General features: G+C 44.3%; 1 protein-coding gene across 1 annotated transcript in view; it reads left to right on the forward strand.

The window, feature by feature from the left end:
- LOC126262650 (laminin subunit alpha-1-like) overlaps positions 1-20,074 on the forward strand; it is a 134,277-nt gene that overhangs the window by 59,243 nt on the left and 54,960 nt on the right. The window contains exons 5-6 of the mRNA XM_049959419.1: positions 438-590; positions 12,670-12,963. Coding sequence (XP_049815376.1) covers positions 438-590; positions 12,670-12,963 — 447 coding nt within the window. The remainder of the gene's footprint in view (positions 1-437; positions 591-12,669; positions 12,964-20,074) is intronic.

The following is a 20,074-nucleotide window of genomic DNA, read 5'->3' on the forward strand; positions in this document are numbered from 1 at the left end:
AGCACTCGGTGCAGGATAGGATGGTGCTGCAGCTGCTGGAGTGCAGCTTATTCTTTGTTTTACTGTCCCTGTTATTACATATTTATAAAATGACTATCACACCATACTAATTTGGGATCACTCTATCAGAAGGGCATGTAAAAGTCCTCTTTATAAATCAGTTTGTTTGTAATGCAAAACTGGTGTTTCCCACTGACATTGGGCATTGCATGAAAGAAGTGATGAGCAGTATTTGTTTGGGCTGACTTTAGGTACACATTTCAGAAACAGAATTGCAAATACCTGCCAAAATGCCAGCAAAATACAGCTGACAACTCACAGGAGGGACGGTCCATATATGTTATAATTTAGAATTTTATTAAGTCATTTATTGAGTCTGTGCATTTTGGCAGTTTATCTTGTATGTAATCTATGTATTTTGTTTGTCTTCATTTTAGGCCCATACTACAGGGAACAACTGTGAGCAGTGTGTAGATGGTTGGTATCGGCCTTCAGGGGTGAGTCCAGATAACCCAAATCCGTGTGTACCGTGTGACTGCAACTCTTCTGGTGCAACAGGAAATTGTGCTAAAGATGACACCAATGGAAAGGTATAGTGGCAATCACAAAATGTTGCAATTTTTTAAAACAGTTTTTATCATGCCTCTTCTTCAGTTGATGTCCTTATTTCAAAACTGAAATGTGACGACTGTAATGACTGTTTTAGGATGAGGGTGAATCAAGTATAAACCCAAATTTTTGTTTTAGGCACCTTTTTGTTAATGGAGAGATGCACAATCTCTGCTCATTTTTGCTTTCATTCCTAGTGATTGTTCTCCACAGCTAGAACACTGCCGTACCACTTCTATAGTCAGAACTGCAATGTCAGAGCAAGAGGTACAGTCAGTTGTTGTGAAATGCGTTATGATAAAGTTTAACACAACAGAGAGCTTAAAACCCAACCAAAATATTGAAAAGACTAGATGCACTGTTTGGGGATAACACTGTAAGAAGGGACTCAAGTTTATATATTGCACATACAGGTTTTACAAGGACAAGAAACAGTTGAGAATGCAGCTCACTGACGACTGACAATCTTGGATTTTGGGAAGTGTTCACAAGCTGTGTGCCTCATCTTCTCAGTGTAGATCACAAGCTTCATTGTCTCGGGGTATGCAAATGGCTACTGACAAGCTGCCAAACTCGAGCGGAACATTCTTTGCACTCGATTGTCACCTGTAAAGAAATGTGGGTGCACCATTACACCCTGGAATCGAAAAAAGCTACAGGGAATGGAGTCAAAAGAGTGAATGTGCACCCATCAAAGAAAAAAACCACCTCTCCACGTGGAAAATTCTGCAAAAGTCTTTCTTTGATTTTAAAGGAATTCTTGTCATCAATTTTCACCACAAACATCATACAGTGAACACTGCTGCCAACGTTTGGACCAAACAAAACATGCATATCATCAGAAAAGGCATGCATTTCCAATCCAGGATGTGATCATGCTTCGTGATGTCGCTCCATCCCAGCAGCTGCTTGAACTCAACAAAAAATTCAGGAATTATTCTGAACCACACTAGAAGAGCCTCCCTGCTGTCCAGACTCATCGCCATATGATTTTCATTAGTTTGGAACACTAAAGAAAACAGTCAGAGGACACAGATTTAATGACAATGGCACTGTTAAAGTGTTCGTGTGCAGCTTGCTGCTGCCACAGGCACATTCATTTTATGGAAATGGGATCAAGAAACTGCCTATCCACTGCAAAAAATGTGTTTCCCATTCGGGAGACTTTATAGAAAAATAAGTTTGTGTGTATGAATCTATATGAAGCATAAATAAACTTACATGAAAAAATCTGGTTTATTCATATACTTGATTCGTCCTTGTAATTGAATACCTTAATCTTGTAGCCACATTCAAGTAATATGAAATTCTTCCCATTTATCACCAACAGTAATCTCTCTCTTGATCTTTCAGTAAGATACTGAATACAGTTCCAAAGTATTTTCACAGTTACTGACTTTATATCATTGTTTACTGACAGTGATGTTACTGAAAGTAGACAATATATTTTTCCTGCAGATGGATTTGCTATTCAGCTCACAGATATTTATTCCAGGATGATAAACCTGATTTGTAATCTACTGTTGACAACAGAAATCATGCACTCAAAAGGGGGAGGGGGGGGGGGAATCACGACATTAATCAAAAGTGCGGAAAAAAGAAAGAAAAGCACTCTCACTCACACATTCAGTCTTGAGTCTTCTATCCTGGATTGAATCCCTAAAAAAGGAAAGAAAAATGGTGGCAGATAAATGCCATTTGTACAACATATATATTTATGGGTGTTTGTGTGTATGTTCCATCATAACACTAGGGCTGTCAGGATTGATTCAATCATTGTTCATAGACATAAGACTAACTGTCCGGGGTGGGAGAGGGGAACAAGGCATGTCAGGCATGAGGTCAGCACCATTGACGTCTGTGCAGGCTTTAATCTGTTAACAGAGGTGGAGTGTTTACTGTTAAGCATAGTGTCAAGTATCTTCTTGCCACTATATAGAGACCAGAACTGGAGGGGGGGGGGGTTTAGAGTGGGCCTGATGGTATTGTCATGGAGCATGACAAGGGACCACGAGACTAATGACGTGTGAATGAACACACGAGGCATGGAGTGTGGATAGGGAGGAGGAAATGTGCAGCAGGCGGGCTATATGTTGGTGCACATGTGCATCTAGCGTCGGAAGGTCAAAGTCGTGGGGGAGGGGGGGGATGGGAGGTTGAGTGACAGAATTGCCAGGGAGGGATATAGGCTCGCCACGGAGGAGCACTGCGAGGGAGGCGTGAAGGTCCTCTTTGTAGGCTGCGTGTACCCACACCGACATCCACGGAAGGGCCTCTGTCCACGAGTTATCGTGGCACGTAAGAGCAGCTTTGAGGGTCCAGTGCTAGCATTTGACCGGCACGTTGTTTTGTCATTGGGATCGGTATGCTGTGGGGTGGTATCTACAGGTGCCACATAGGTTACACAGTTCCACGAATAAGATGGAATCAAATTGATGTCCCTGATCACTCGTATTAGAAACTGGGAAACCAAAACAAAAGATCCAGATATTGATGAACGCATTGGTGGCTGTTTATGTGGTGGTGACTCTGACGGTTGTGGCTTTCACCCGTCATGTGCACATGGAGGCTGACTTTACTTCTTTGGCAGGCCGTGCAGGCAAGAGCCCAGGTCTTAACAGTTTTTCTTACGTTAGGCCAGACCGACCATTCTACTATAATCTCTGTCAGTCCATCGTGGCTAGGGGACATAAGCTGGTTAAGTAATTGTCAATGTCAATTAAATTCACCAACAGCCATGTACTTTAAGATATTATTTTATTTTATTCTGAGGGCAACCAGTTTTGGCATAATGAAATGCCAAAACTGGTTGCCTTCAGAATAAAATAAAATAATGTCTTAAATTACACAGCTGTTGCTGAATTTAATTGACATTGACAATTGTTACAAGTTTGACCTGTGGTCAAATCCTGGGATATCAAAGATTGTGCAGGGGGTCGAAGACAGTTCTGGTGTTAAGTCACGGAGAAGGTTGATAATATGCTGGCCACGAGACTGTGTGTTGGCGAGCTGGTTGTGTGATGTGGTCATGTATATTCTAGACTAGTAGTCTGCAATGACATTTTCTGTACCCTTAAGGTGTCTGACATTGGTAGTAAATTGGGTGACATAGTCCAGGTGACAGAAGCACTGGGGGACAGAACCAGTTGACAGGTTTTTGATGGCAGTCAGTGTCAATTGTGAGGCATCAGCCTTTGATGTCATCCTGAAAGCAATATAGGGCTTCATACACTGCGAGCAGCTCATGGCCAAAGGTAGACCATTTTCGTTGGGATTTACAAAGTTTCAGTGAGGAGAAGTGCAAGGGTTATGTAACACCCCCATGCTCCTATTGCAGAATTGCCACGATAGCATAGTCACTTGCATCAATGATGAATGAAAGGTGGGCAATAGGAGAAGGGTGAGCTAGAGTAGTAGCCTCGGAAATGTTGCATGCGCAGAGTTCACTTGAGCCAGTGCTTGCCAGTTTTATTTTTTCCCGACAGTATCTCGGTTACTGGTAGAAAGGTGGTGGCAGCATTAGGGAGGTGACAGTGGTAAAAGTTTATCATCCCTAAAAAATTACGTAATTCGTGATAGCCCGCAGGTGGTGATAAAAGTCTGATTTCGTCTGTTTTTTCAGGAGTGAGGTAGATATGTTGGTGTCGACAAGGTGGCGTGCGGTAGATACGTTGGTGTCGACAAGGTGGCCGACAAAGATTACCTCACATTGTTGCAACTGAAGGTGTCAATGATCTCACTGTTCGGTGCTAGGATGATGAAATCTAGTCTGAGGTGGTGCTTGTGCCCTTTAGCTGTGGTGGATTGGTTGGTTTGTGGGATTAAAGGGACCAGACTGCAACGGTCATAAGTCCCGTGTTCCAAAACTTAAGAACACCCACATAGAGTAAAAAAATGGAAAAGAGAGACAACAGACGACCAGTACAAGAAAAACTCAGACAATGAACAGACAAAACAAAGTAAAATCACACAGAGTGTGGCGGTGGTTGGCCGACCGTAGAGAAAAAAAAAGGGAAAAGCCAACCACCGATAGACACATTAAAAACTCAGTCTAAAATCGTAGGCCAAAGGCCAGAATCAACAAAATAACGTAACAAACACTCAGATTAAACGATAAAAAACCCCTGCCCGAATAAAATGTAAAACTAAGCCAGCCATAGTGGGGTCATCAGTTCAAAGGGCAGGGAGTGTATCAGGCAGCGCAAATGTCTTCCTGACCACAGCTAAAAGGGGGCAGGCCAACAAAATGTGGGCCGCTGCCAAAGCCGCCCCGCAGCGACATAGAGGAGGGTCCCCCCTTCGCAGTAAATAGCTGTGCGTCAGCCGGGAGTGACCAATGCGGAGCCGGCAAAAGACTATTGAGTCCGTGCGAGTCACTCACAGGGATGACCGCCACACAGCTGTCGTCTCCTTGACAGCACAGAGTTTATTACGTGTGGTCAGTTCGCGCCATTCATCATCCCATAGCGCAAAAACTTTGCGGCGTAAGACTGCCCTCAAATCAGTCTCCGGGAGGCCAACGTCCAGAGATGGTTTACTGGTGGCATCTTTCGCCAGGCGGTCAACATGTTCATTGCCTGGGTTACCGACATGACCGGGGGTCCACACAAAGACCACAGAGCAGCCGCAATGGGCAAGAGTATGCAGGGACTCCTGGATAGCTATCACCAGATGAGAACAAGGGAAACACTGGTCGATAGCTCGTAAACCGCTCAGGGAATCGCTACAGATAACGAAGGACTCACCTGAGCAGGAGCGGATATACTCTAGGGCTCGAAAGATGGCGACCAGCTCAGGAGTGTAAATGCTGCAGCCAGCTGGCAATGTATGTTGTTCATAGTGGTCCCCTAGAGTCACAGCATAACTGACACAACCAGCAACCATCGAGCCATCAGTGTAAACAATGCCAGAGCCCTGATACGTTGCGAGGATGGAAAGAAAGCGGTGGTGGAAGGCCTCCGGAGGTACTGAGTCCTTCGGGCCCTGTGCCAATTCCAGCCGAAGGCAAGGGCGAGGCACCCACCACGGGGGTGTACGCAGAGGTGCCCGGAAAGGAGGCGGAAGAGGTAAAGCCCCAAGCCTGGAGAGAAGCTCTCTTGACACGGACCTTGATCGTACATCCAGCCCGGGGCCGACGTTCTGGCAGATGGACATGCAACTGTGGGAATAGTAGGCGATAGTTAGGATGCCCGGGCATGCTACAAACATGCATAGCATAAGCGGCCAGCAAACGTTGGCGCCTTAACCGCAGTGGAGGGACACCTGCCTCCACAAGTATGCTGTCGACAGGGCTGGTCCGGAAAGCACCAGTGGTAAGGTGTATCCCGCTGTGGAGAATTGGGTCCAGCACCCGCAACGCAGATGGGGATGCTGAGCCATAAGCCATGCTCCCATAATCCAGACGAGGCTGGATTAACGCCTGGTAAAGCTGCAAGAGTGTAGATCGGTCGGCGCCCCAGCTGGTGTGGCTCAAGCATCGCAGAGCATTAAGATGCCACCAACACTTCTGTTTAAGCTGCCGAATATGAGGCAGCCACGTCAACCGGGCATCAAAAACCACACCCAAAAACCTATGTGACTCTACCACAGCAAGAAGTTCGCCGTCAAGATAAAGCCGCGGCTCCGGGTGAACAGTGCGTTGCCGGCAGAAATGCATAACGCAGGTCTTGGCTGCCGAACTGGAACCCATGAGCTACAGCCCAAGACTGCGCCTTACGGATAGCGCCCTGTAGCTGATGTTCAGCAGCTGCAATGCCAATAGAGCTATAGTAAAGGCAGAAGTCGTCAGCATACGGGGAAGCAGAGACAGAATTTCCCACCACTGCAGCGAGCCCGTTTATTGCGATTAAAAACAGGCAGACACTGAGGACAGATCCCTGTGGTACCCCATTCTCCTGGACTCGGGAGGAACTATGGAAGTCACGATACGACAGAAAATTTCGGATAAAGATCGGCAGAGGGCCCCGAAGACCCCATCCATGAAGCATAGAAAGGATGTGATGACGGCATGTTGTATCGTACGCCTTCCGCATGTCGAAAAAGACAGCGACCAGGTGCTGGCGGCGGGCAAAGGCAGTACGGATGGCTGACTCCAGGCTCACCAGATTGTCGGCGGCGGAGCGGCCTTTACAGAACCCACCCTGAGACGGAACCAGAAGGCCCCGAGTCTCCAGTACCCAATTCAAGCGCCGGCTCACCATCCGTTCAAGCAACTTGCAAAGAACGTTGGTGAGGCTAATGGGACGGCAGCTGTCCACCTCCAAAGGGTTCTTGCCAGGTCGCAGAATGGGGATAACAATACTTTCCCGCCATTGCAACGGAAACTCACCCTCGACCCAGAGACAGTTGTAAAGGTCGAGGAGCCATCGCTGGGAGCCCACTGAAAGGCGTTTCAGCATCTGACAGTGGATGCGATCTGGCCCAGGAGCGGTATCAGGGCAAACGGCTAGGGCACTGTGAAATTCCCACTCACTGAATGGAACATTGTACGATTCTGGATGGTGGGTGCGAAACGAAAGTCTCCGACGTTCCATCCGCTCTTTAATGGAGCGGAAGGCCAGGGGGTAATTCGCAGAAGCGGAACTCAAGAGCAAAATGCTCTGCCAAGCGGTTTGCAATGACGTCGGAGTCAGTACAAATTGCTCCATTCAGTGAGAGCGCTGGGACGCTGACAGGGGTTCGATACCCATAGAGGCGTCGAATCTTGGCCCAGACCTGCGATGGAGAGACATGGAGGCCAATGGTGGAAACATACCACTCCCAGCACTCCTGCTTGCGTTGGCGGATAAGGCGGCGGGCCCTCGCACGCAGCCATTTGAAGGCGATGAGGTGTTCTGTGAAGGGATGTCGCTTGTGACGCTGGAGCGCCCGCCGGCGATCTTTAATCGCTGCAGCGATCTCAGGTGACCACCAAGGCACAGTCCTCCGCCGAGGGGATCCAGAGGAACGGGGAATGGCAGATTCTGCGGCAGTAACGATGCTGGTGGTGACTGAGTGAACCACCGCATCAATGTCGTCATTAGACAGAGGCTCAATAGCGGCAATGGAGGAGAACAAGTCCCAGTCAACCTTATTCATAGCCCATCTGCTGGGGCGCCCAGAAGAGTGACGCCGTGGCAGTGACAGAATGATTGGAAAGTGGTCACTACCACACAGGTCGTCATGCACACTCCATTGGACAGACGGTAAGAGGCTAGGGCTGCACATCGAAAGGTCAATGGCGGAGTATGTGCCATGCGCCACACTGAAGTGTGTGAAGGCACCATCATTTAAAATCGAAAGATCGAGCTGCGCCAACAAATGCTCAACGGTGGCGCCTCGACCTGTTGCCACTGACCCACCCCACAGAGGGTTATGTGTGTTGAAGTCGCCCAGTAACAAGAAAGGTGGTGGCAATTGGGCTATCAGCGCAGCCAGGACATGTTGCGCAACATCACCATCCGGTGGAAGGTAAAGACTGCAGACGATAACAGCCTGTGGCGTCCACACCCAAACAGCGACAGCCTCTAAAGCTGTCTGTAGAGGGACAGACTCGCTGTGAAGAGAGTTAAGGACATAGATGCAGACGCCACCAGACACCCTTTCATAAGCTGCCCGGTTCTTATAATAACCCCAATAGCCACGGAGGGCGGGGGTTTGCATTGCGAGAAACCAAGTTTCCTGAAGAGCAATGCAGAAGAAAGGGTGAAGGCTGATAAGTAGTCGGAGCTCGGTTAGATGGTGGAAGAAACCGATGCAGTTCCACTTGAGGATGATATTGTCCACGGCTGAGAAAGGCGTGAAGGGACTGGGAAGGCAATTTATGCCGCTTGTTCACTAGCTGCCACCGATTCAGTACCCGCGCGAGTGACATCCATGGCGCCTTAGGGACAGGCGAGATCCAGGTCTTCAGCAGACGCCAGAATCTCGACCTCGTCCTCAGACACTGAGCTTGTAGGAAGCTGTGGGACGGGTGCCACCGCAATGTCGAGATTCTTGGGTACCTTTTCCTTTTTCGGCTTATCTCGCTGTGGCTTCGGTGGTTCAGGCTGGGAGGGCTTCACGGGGTCAATCTCAGGGACGGACGACGACCGTGAGGCCCTACGACCAGGGACCGGTGGTTGTTCGAGCCACTTGCAGGTGTCCGCTTTTGTACCGGTCGGAACTTGCGAAGGGAGCTCCCCAAGGGACCCGTTCCTGGCGAGAGGAGCCGAAGAAGTCTTACGCTTCTCCAGCTGGGAAGGGGGAACTGATGTCCCCGATGGCTAGGGGGGGGGGGGTGGCGTTGCTCCTGAAGTAGATGGAGCAGGAGCAACAGGGAGCGAAGTGCCCCCAACCATCAAGGGGGCAGGTGTGGTTCTCTAGCTCTGAGAGCTAACGGTGTGTGGTGCAGCTACGGGAACTGTAACAGGAGCGACAGTGGCGGCATAAGTGGACGTCATTCGTACCGGATGCAGTCGTTCAAACTTACGCTTAGCCTCAGTGTAGATCAGCCTATCCAGGGTCTTGTATTCCATTATTTTCCGCTCCTTCTGTGGAATCTTACAGTCCGGCGAGCAAGGGGGATGGTGATCCCCGCAGTTGACACAGATGGGAGGCGGGGCACATGGAGTAGCAGGATGGGACGGTCGACCACAATCGCGACAGATGAGGCTGGAAGCACAGCGAGAAGACATATGGCCGAACTTCCAACACTTGAAGCACCGCATGGGGGGAGGGATATATGGCTTGACATCACAACGGTGCACCATCACCTTGACCTTCTCAGGTAACGTGTCACCCTCGAAGGCCAAGATGAAGGCACCGGTGGCAACTTAGTGATCCCTCGGACACCGGTTGACGCGCCAGACGAAATGGACCCCTCGTCGCTCTAAGTCGGCGCGCAGCTCGTCATCGGACTGTAAAAGGAGATCTCTGTGAAAAATAATGCCCTGGACCATATTTAAGCTTTCATGCGGGGTGATAGTAACAGAAACATCCCTCAGCTTCGTACAAGCGAGCAAGGCTCGTGACTGGGCAGAGGATGCTGTTTTTATTAAGACTGACCCTGACCGCATTTTGGACAAGCCCCCCACCTCCCCGAACTTGTCCTCTAAATGTTCTACAAAGAACTGAGGCTTCACAGACACAAACGATTCCCCGTCAGCTCTGGTACAGACGAGATACCAGGGCGAATACCTTTCACTGTCATTCATAGCCTTTCATTCCTCCCATGGTGTGTCCATGGAGGGGAACGATTTGAGGTCATACACATTAGCCTTAAAGTGAGCTTTGGAACACTTAGAGACTGCTGGTGGCTGGCCACCAGCAAGAAATGATGTGCCACACTTCATTGCGTGTCATCCACTCTGATGCCACCCACTCCGACCAAGGGCCCTCCCCACGGGCGCCACCCAGCCACAGCGAGGGCCACCTGGCAGGATGGCCATTGCCGGGAGTCCTGATGCCCCAGGGAGACGGGCATCTACTCCTTGGCATACGTGGGGAGTAAACGGCACAGGCATCGGCAGAGCGATCCCTGTGCGGTCAGGGGGCTACAACCGACAGGGTACATGGCGGCCCCACCACAACGGACTGGCTACCGTGCTGGATTTTAGGTGACATGTAGTCCATTGTCGCCATCAGTGCAGAAAGTGGCATTGCACATTGCGTGGTGGAAGCTGCACGCAGAAACGTATCCGTGCCCAAGAGATGGAGAGCAGGCAGAACTGCAATGCATCAACGAATAAGCTGGCGAAAGATCGCAACGCAAGATGGACACAATGCACCAAGTAAGGTGCTCTTTCCCAATCGGCTCACTCTTCGGAAAAATTTTGAGAGATGGAGGTCAGACCCAACAGGGGACCATCACATAAGGCTGAAAAGTTTGAGACTCCTTTTAGTCGCCTCTTACGACAGGCAGGAATACCACGGGCCTATTCTTACCCCCGAACCCGCAGGGGGGAGCTGTGGTGGAGAAAATGATGATATCGTCAAGATATGAACAACAGAAGGGCAATTTCAACATATTGCTGTCAATAAAACACTACCAAGCTTTCTTTTTTGTGTCCATGTGGCATGATGGAAATTAAAAAAGGCCAAACGATTTAACGATAGCGGTCTTTGCAATGGTCTCCGAATTAATAGGAATTCGTAAGCACACTTTTTTGTAGCCTACCACACTGAATATCAATGCACCCAGGAGAGAGTATGTGAAGTCTAGCACGTTATGAATCAGACAGCTGTCAATTACAATGCACGAATTTAAAGCTTTGCAATCACCACATGAATGCCAAGTACCATCTGTCTTTAATATGATGGGTGATGTCCAAGAACTACTAGAGGGGCAGACAATCCTTGCTTTTAACAGTTCATCTATGGCAGCTTTTTCTGCAGGTAGTGTGTGTGTGTGTGTGTGTGTGTGTGTGTGTGTGTGTGTGGTGGAGGTAGGTAGCCTGGTCGGCTTCAGACAGGCGGACCTGGGGTGGTGACAATCTGGTGCACAGTTCCACTATGGATATCACTGTGCACTAGGGTCATGGGATACACAAGGATGGCATGCTGGTTGCACCGGCACATTCGTACACAATGTATGGTAGCGACAATTCATTAACCTTGTTTATTAAATCAGGTGAGCAAGCTGAGTTGGTCTGCAAGGTGCACCATGGCTCTGTCAGGAGGGACACAACGTTGATGCCTCATACGTTGAACTCGATGTAGGTAGGGGCACATGATGTCAAAGTAAATTGGCCAGATCACACCACATCTTGCAGTACGGCCATCGCTATAGTGGGATGCTGGCAAAGGTCATAATTTTCATAATGCATATAACTGTTAGAGAGGCATATGTTAAAATACTGAGTCCGGGGTGACTAAATCTCGTCGAGAATAGTCAGGCACTGGGTGAAGGGTTTGCGAGAATCGACACTGAGTGGGCTTGAAGAGATTGGTACAGATCCTTGACTGAGGGGAGTTTGTCGCTGATGACGCTTCTGATCGGTCAACCACCATTTTGTTGAAGTAAAACACCATGGACCAGCTCTGGTAGGAGCTGGGAGTGTTGTAATAATTCTGCACTAAGCACCCGTTCTGTGACACTGGCAATGAGGAAGTTCTAGGTAGTGGGTCACTGAAACCAAGATCGATGTTGATGGTGATTGAGTTGTATACAGAAATTGTAGTGTCATTTTCACATGAAGCTGAATGTGAGATGTAACAGCAAGAAAGAATGTGCCAGTCTGGGGCGCGATGCTGACATCGGCACCTGAATCGACAAGTAGGTAGTTTTGTGTTATGTGGTGTGGTCAAACATGTAGAGGTGATGAGAGTCACACGTTCGTGACTGTGATGCTCATACATCGTGCACATTCTGTGCACGGAGGCAGCTTGACTGCTGAGAGAGACCCGGTGGACCTACTGCAGGCTGCTGTTGGAGTTTGGGAATGTATATGGTGGTCAACAGTTATGCGCTGCATGTCCAAACTAAGTGTGAAAACAGCAGTAGCACAGAGAGGTGTCTGGGGTGGCAGGAAAAACTGTGTCGCTGAACAGGTGGGACTGTGTGTCAACATGCTTAAATTTCAAGGAGACAAATACAAATTTAAAGCACTACTACACTGTTTATAGAGGAATAATTGGTAACTAGAGTTCACTAAAATGCATACACCACCTGGCCAGCAAGGAGTGAATGTAACATATTAACTTTTTAGTCTTTGATGTATTAGTTCCACAACTTGTATGTCAACAAGCTTAAAAATAAATAAAATAAAAAAGGCCACCCCAATGACACTACAAAATTTTGGACATTGCTGTGGCAAACAAGCTAACATGCACTGTAGTTATATAGTTTCACAGTCTTATACCATATGCTCAAATTTATTCAGATCCATATATTTTTAATTAATTTGTGTGTATTCTTGGCAAGTAAATCCATCTAGTTAAGCATCCATAGCATGAGAAATTACTAATTTAACTTTTCTCTTTGTATTAAGAACTATGTCTATTACTTACTGTTCCAAATGCTTATCTAATTTGGTTTTGTTTTGCTTAATTACATCACAAACATATAAAAAGAGTGTCCTGTATGAATATAAACTGTAACAGGTTGCTGGAGCATGTGAATGTAAACCAGGCTATTCTGGATACCACTGTGATCGCTGTGATATATGGTACCGTGGATTTCCTCAGTGCACACCGTGCCTCTGTGACCCACGAGGATCCATTGCAGGTGCCTGTGAAAAGGAGTGCATTTGTAAAAAGAATGTTGACGGCCAACAGTGTGACCACTGCAAACCTGGTTTCTTTGGATTAGATGAGAACAATCCTGATGGTTGCAATGAATGCTATTGCTCAGGAGTGAGCACAATCTGTGAAAAAGCGACACTGTATTATGATTATGTGAGTACAATTTACCTGTTTCCTATGCATGCATGCATATGTGCACAAGCCAACACACACACACACACACACACACACACACACACAAAAACTATGTTTGCTTGACGAGGTTTTAATTATTCGTCAAAATTCTTTGTCATTTATCAGGGAGTAATGAATATGTAAACCCCATATCTTTGGTGTCCACAATAGCTCATCAAAAGAAGTGAAGGTGCATTCTGTTCTCTCCTTGAACATGCTCACATATCTGTGGAAAATAAATTATATCACAAGAAAATAATAATAACAATAATAATAATCACTCATGGAAAAATTCCTGTAGTAGTTGGTGTTAGAGCTGCGCCTTTTTTAGACTGAAGTCAGCTGATAGGTATATCTGCTTAAAGGAAGTGCCTCTAAGGGCTCATCTCCAGAGGATGTAATGTTTCCAAGTAGAGAAGGAATTAGCATATTTCATCAAAATGTAAGAGGTATTAGAGACAAAGTTAGTGAACTGCTAATAGATGTTAACTCTGAAATTATTGGTATATCAGAGCACCACTTAAATAATTTGATAATTCAGAGGCTTCCTTTACCAGGCTACAGATTAGCTGGCTGTTTCTCAAGGAGTTCCTTGCGGGATGGGGGAGTGACTCTGTACGTATAAAACAGTATTTCATTTGAGTCCGTAGACGTATCACGACACTGCACTGAACAGATATTTGAAAGTTGTGCAGCATTAGTTATATTTAGTGAAACTAAACTTCTAATTGCTGTTGTTTATAGGTACCCTAACTCCGACTTCAGAGCATTTTTGCTTAAGCTAGAGAGGGTTCTTGATTCACTTTGTAGGAAGTACCAGAAAGTAGTTATATATGGTGACTTCAATATTAATTTTGTACATGATTGTGCAAAAAAAAAAAAAAAAAAAAAAAAAAAAAAAAAAAAAAAAAGATGTTGGTAGATCTCCTAAATTCATATGATCTGATGCAAACTTTGTTTTTTCCAACTAGGGTGCAGGGGAACAGTAGCACAGTCATAGACAATATTTTTATTCATTCTTCATTACTAGATGGGCATTCTGTTAGTGAAAGGGTGAATGGCCTTTCAGACCATGATGCACAAATTTTAACACTAAAAGGTTTTTGTACTCAAACCAATGTCGTATTTAATTACAAACTACGTAGGAAAGTTAATCCAATAGCAATAGAGAGTTTTTCAAAACTTGTCAAGGAACAAGAGTGGCAAGATGTTTATAGTGCCGATAATATAGATGATAAATAGAATGCTTTCCATAACACATTTCTCATGCTCTTTGAGAGTTGCTTTCCATTAGAACATTCTAAACGGGGTACTAGCAGTAATGGACAGCCCGGTTGGCTGACTAGTGGGATAAGGATATCATGTAGAACAAAGCGAGAATTATATCAAAATGTTAGAAGTAGTCACAATCAAGCTACAGTAGCCCATTACAAACACTATTGTAAGGTGCTTAAAATGTTATTAGCAAGGCAAAAAGTATGTGGTATGCAAATAGAATAGCTAATTCACAGGATAAAATTAAAGCCATATGGTCAGTTGTGAAGGAAGTGTCTGGTCAGCAGCACAAGGTTGATGATATAAAGTCAGTTCGCAGTAATAATATTTCTGTTACTGATAAATCAGATATATGTACAGTATTTAACAACCATTTTCTGAGCATTGCTGGTGAATTAAATAAAAATTTAGTTTCTACAGGAAATCACATAAATTTCTTAGCAAATGCCTTTCCGAGATTGGCGTCTGAAATACTCCTCTGTGATACAGCCAAGAGGCAGATTGAGTCAATAATTAAATCACTGAAGACTAAGGACTCTCATGGTTATGATGGAGTGTCTAGTAGAATATTAAAGTACTGTGCTGCACATGTTAGCCCTGTATTTAGCCATATTTGTAATTTTTCCTTTAGGAATGGTCAGTTTCCTGAGCGATTAAAGTACTCAGTAGTAAAGCCGCTTTATAAAAAGGGAGAAAGGGATAATGTAGATAATTTTAGACCTATTTCTATGCCATCAGTATTTGAAAAAGTTATCGAAAAGGCTGTGTATGTAAGGTTAATTGATCATTTTATAGCACACGATTTGCTATCAAATGTACAGTTCGGCTTTAGAAGTTGTTTGACAACTGAAAATGCTATATTCTCTTTTCTCTGTGAGGTACTGGATGGGCTAAACAAAAAGTTTCGAACGCTTGGCGTATTTTTTGATTTAACAAAGGCATTTGACTGTGTTGATCTCACAATATTGCTCCAGAAGTTGGACCATTACGGAATAAGGGGAGTAGCTCACAATTGGTTCACCTCTTACTTTAGCAACAGGCAGCAAAAGGTCATTATTCACAATGTTGATAACGGCTGTGATGTGGGATCTGAGTGGGGTACTGTCAAGTGGGGGGTGCCCCAGGGATCAGTGTTGGGGCCGCTCCTGTTCCTTATTTATATAAATGATATGCCCTCTAGTATTATGGGTAACTCTAAAATATTTCTGTTTGCGGATGACACTAGCTTGGTAGTAAAGGATGTTGTGTGCAACATTGACTCGGTTTCAAGTAGTGCAGTACATGACCTCAGTTCATGCCTTGTAGAAAATAAACTAACGTTAAATCACAGTAAGACTCGGTTTTTACAGTTCCTAACAAACAATTCAACAAAACCTGACGTTTTAGTCTCACAGAACGGGCATATGATTAGCAAAACTGTACAGTTCAAATTCCTAGGTGTTCAGATAGATAGTAAGCTGTCGTGGAAACCCCACGTTCAGGATCTTGTTCAAAGACTTAATACTGCCATTTTCACTATTTGAACGGTATCCAAAGTGAGTGATACTTCGACACGTAAATTAGTCTACTTTGCTTATTTTCATTCACTTGTCATATGGTATTATGTTTTGGGGTAACTCTTCCCATTCTAGAAGGATATTTTTGGCTCAGAAACGGGTGGTTCGGGCAATAGTGGTGTGAGTTCACAAACCTCTTGTCGACCTCTGTTCACGAGTCTGGGTATTTTGACATTGGCCTCTCAATATGTATATTCCTTATTGTCATTTCTTGTTACCAATATTAGTTTATTTCCAACAATAAGCAGCTTTCACTCGGTTAATACTCGGCAGAAATCAAACCTCAATTTGGATCGGACTTCCTTAACTCTTGTGCGAAAAGGTGTGCAGTATACTGCTGCATCCATTTTCAATAAGCTGTCACTCGAATTCAAAAATCTTAGCAGTAAGCCACGCGCTTTCAAATTGAAACTGAAGAGTTTCCTCAATGGGTCACTCCTTCTATTCTGTCGAGGAGTTCCTTGAAAAATTAAGCTGATTCTCATTGTATTGCTGATAGCGTTTGCTTAAACTTATGGACTGATTTTCTTTCAGGTTCATGAACATTTATTTTTATCTGTTATTACTTTTATGTTGTAAGTTCATGTACTGACACGTTCCATGACCTTGGAAATTTACTCCTCAGTTTGGTCCTACGGAACTTGACATGTAAATAAATAAATAAAGAAACAATAATAATAATCTAGCAGACAAAGAAGGAAAGTAAACTCTTCATTAACGTGAAGAGGAATTATGGGAAACAGCATCACTTACTTCTAAAATTATATTTTACTTCACATTTTAAGCAGTCATTAGGACAAACAGAGAAGGGGAAGACATCTACATAAGACTAGCAAACTCACAGACACTATATAACTAGCAGGCCAAAAAAAATGTATTAGAATACCATCAAAGAAAATAACAGTGAACTGTTCCAAAAAATATGCAAAGAGAGATTGGTCAAATTTTTGCCACAAGTTGACTGTGAAGTTTAATTTTAGTTGATATCGGCAGACACGAGTGAGGATCAGATGTAGGTTTAAATGAATTGAAAGCACCTGAAACAAAGTACGGAAACTATATGTTTCTAGTGTGAAACATCTTTGTATTTGCTGCAATCTCTGTGCAACCCATTTCCACAAAAATGTGTTTAATATGTGATACTCTTCTCAGGTTTGCATCCAGATCTTCAAGTAACATTAACTTGACTTGAACATATGCTGAAAAATAGGAAAGAGTACCACAAGTTAACCTGCCAGAAAAACTTGTGAAGTCACAAACAATGTAGATATGCTGAACATACATTTCAGATTAAAACAGTGCATCAAATAGTGTCTCACGCCAGGACACCTGCCGTTTGTGAGGAGTGCTCTCCTAATAGTGTCATTTAGGCACAATTCACAGACCGACTAACAGCTACATCCTGTCCTTTTATTTGCTCTTTTTGTTTTATTTCAGTAGTAAATTATGAAAACCCAGCTCCAAACCTGGAATTAACAATCCATCTTTCAACAGGTAGAAGACAGGTTGACATATGATCAGATCAATCTATATAAGAAATGTAGTCCATACTGTTATTACTCTCCTGAAAGATAGTAAGAATCCTGTATAATACACTCATGACTCAAAACTTTATGATCCTCTGCTTAATGATGTGTTGGTCCATCTTTGGAAAGCAATATGGCACTGAATCTGCATGGCACAGATTCAGAAATTCCTTGGTAGGTTTCTGGAGATATAGGGCACAAGTCATCCATGCATAGGTCATGTAATTCCAGTATGTAATTACAGGCCAGTGACTTGCTGGTAGCGAGCTTGCCCCCTATAGTGTGTGAGATATATTCCACCAAGTTCAAATTAGGCAGATTTAGTGGCCAAGACATGAAGGTGAGTTCCTTATCACGGTCCTCGTTCCACTGTAGCACAATCATGGACTTGTGACATGGATGGTTATTCTACTGTTAGGGAAAACATCAAGTACGGGAGGGTGCAGATGGTTTGCAGTAACATTCACACAGTCCACAGTTGTTGTTGGTGCCTTCGATTACTACTGCAGGTCCCACGAAAGCGCTATAGCGTAATACTGCTTCCAATGGGCTGAAACGATGGCACAGTGCATTTTTTGCATAGTTGTTCACCAGGATGAAGGTGTATCTGGACGCAGGTATCTACCTGGTGTAATGATAGTTGTTATTCATGTGACCTGGTGACACATTTCCAGTGATCCACAATTTAATCTTGATGATCCCATGTCCACTGAGATCATAAATGATAACACTGTCACGTCAACATTTGAATGTGTATGAGTCATCTGCAGCAGAGCCCCATTTTCAACAATATGTGCTGAACAGTGTATTCCAAAATCCTTGTGTCTTGTAAAGTTCCAGCTCTCAATATTGTCAAAAACTTACTCAAAATTTTAGTTATAAATTGCATTACTTATTGAAGGCCCCTCATATATCTGTGATGTGGAAATGGCATTTACAAGATACGATCAAAAAGTAATAGAAATTTTTGTTTTTCTTATAGAATCACTATTTACTCATCAACATCAACTTTGTCCCCTTCAAAGTAATCCCCCTCAGGTACAATACACTAGTCTCAGCACTTTTTACAATCTTGGAAGCACTTTTGCAACTGACTTTTCATTATAATGTTCAGTTCCTGCAGTGATTCTGTTTCTATCTCATCAATGGTGGCAAACCGATGTGCTTTCATGGTTCTCTTCTGCCTTGGGAACAGAAAGAAATCGCAGGGGGCTATGTCCAGTATTTATGTTGCACAGGCAACATGACGGTGTTGTTTTTTGCCAAAAAATCATGAAAAAACATTGAGGTGTGAGTGTGAGGATTATTGTGATGCAGCTTCCATGAGTGGTTTTGTCACAACTCTGTTTCTTTTCTCTGGATTGTTTCATGCAAATGTTGCATAACCCTCAGATAGTATGCCTTATTGACCGTACACCATAATGCAGGAACTCATGAGGCACTATCCCACTGCAGTCATAGAAAACGGTGAGAAGAACCTCCACATGCGATCCAACTTGTTGGATATTTTTCAGTCTTGGCTCTTCAGACAGTTTCCATTGGGACTTTGGGCCTTGGCTTCAACATCACACCCTTGTACGCATGTCATCTATTACAATACACAGCAATTCCTGCGTGATGTCTAGTGTGAAGTACCCATGTCACACTGTCTGGTAGGAAGTACAAGGCCAAAGGGACACTGAACATCATTCATGTTGCGAATTTTTTCTTTATTTTAACAGAACACACTAAATAAGATTTATTAAACACCTATTGGAGAAATTCTTCCAATTGTATTGACTACTAAGAAAAAGAATAATTTACAATCAAAAAACTGTACCACATTGATTAATAACAAAATCCAATAATAAAAACTGTAGCTGTACAATAAAAGAGGTAAAAATTATTTCTTGAAAGAAACTTTAAGATTTGCAATCCAAAGTAGAAGTATACTCCACAGAAAAGCACTATATAAGAAAATTACTGTACCACCACATAGCAGAGGTGCGCAAGGCATGCAAAAGAAAGAACCAGATGAAATTGATGTAAAATATTACATCCGAATGGTACAAATAGTCAGTGAGAATCTTCATGAAATTTACAGATCTTAAATCTTCTAGTGTTTGGCCAGTCCAAAGACCAACAGTGCATACAAGGGCTAAGGTTAACAACCACTCATTTGGCCAAACCACACATGCATAAACACATTTAGGCCTAAGTAAATAAATCTAGTAATTACTAAATTGGCAAATTAGCCAGTTAACACTTCAGCTAGAAATTAAAAAAATAAAATAAAATAAAAGATGAGTGTAGTAGGTGCACAATTATTAAGACACAAACAAATACATTGAGATGCTATACAACCCCTTCTTGGAAAGGCACAGTGGGCTCAGAAAGATTAAGTGGTGCAGGACCACCTGCACCTGGCTGGCCGTTTGGTCAGGCGTGGGCCTGGTTCCGCTTTGCTCTATCAACCAGGCACATTCCACCCTAGTCCTACCAAAACGATCACAAATGGTAGCCTAATTAACAGAGAAATATGGAATTTAGTACAGGAATTGGGCCAGACCTTGACTATAGACAGAACACAGCCACATGACAGTCAAAATTACACTCACTTCGTCTCCAGGCCATGAGTGGCCTACTGGGACCATCCAACCGCCGTGTCATCCTCAGAGGAGGATGTGGATAGGAGGGGCGTGGGGTCAGCACAGCAACAACAAAAACAAGTAAATAATTTTTCAATGAGTTAAT

This window comes from Schistocerca nitens, chromosome 6 (assembly GCF_023898315.1).
Source record: "Schistocerca nitens isolate TAMUIC-IGC-003100 chromosome 6, iqSchNite1.1, whole genome shotgun sequence".
Lineage (NCBI taxonomy): Eukaryota > Metazoa > Arthropoda > Insecta > Orthoptera > Acrididae > Schistocerca > Schistocerca nitens.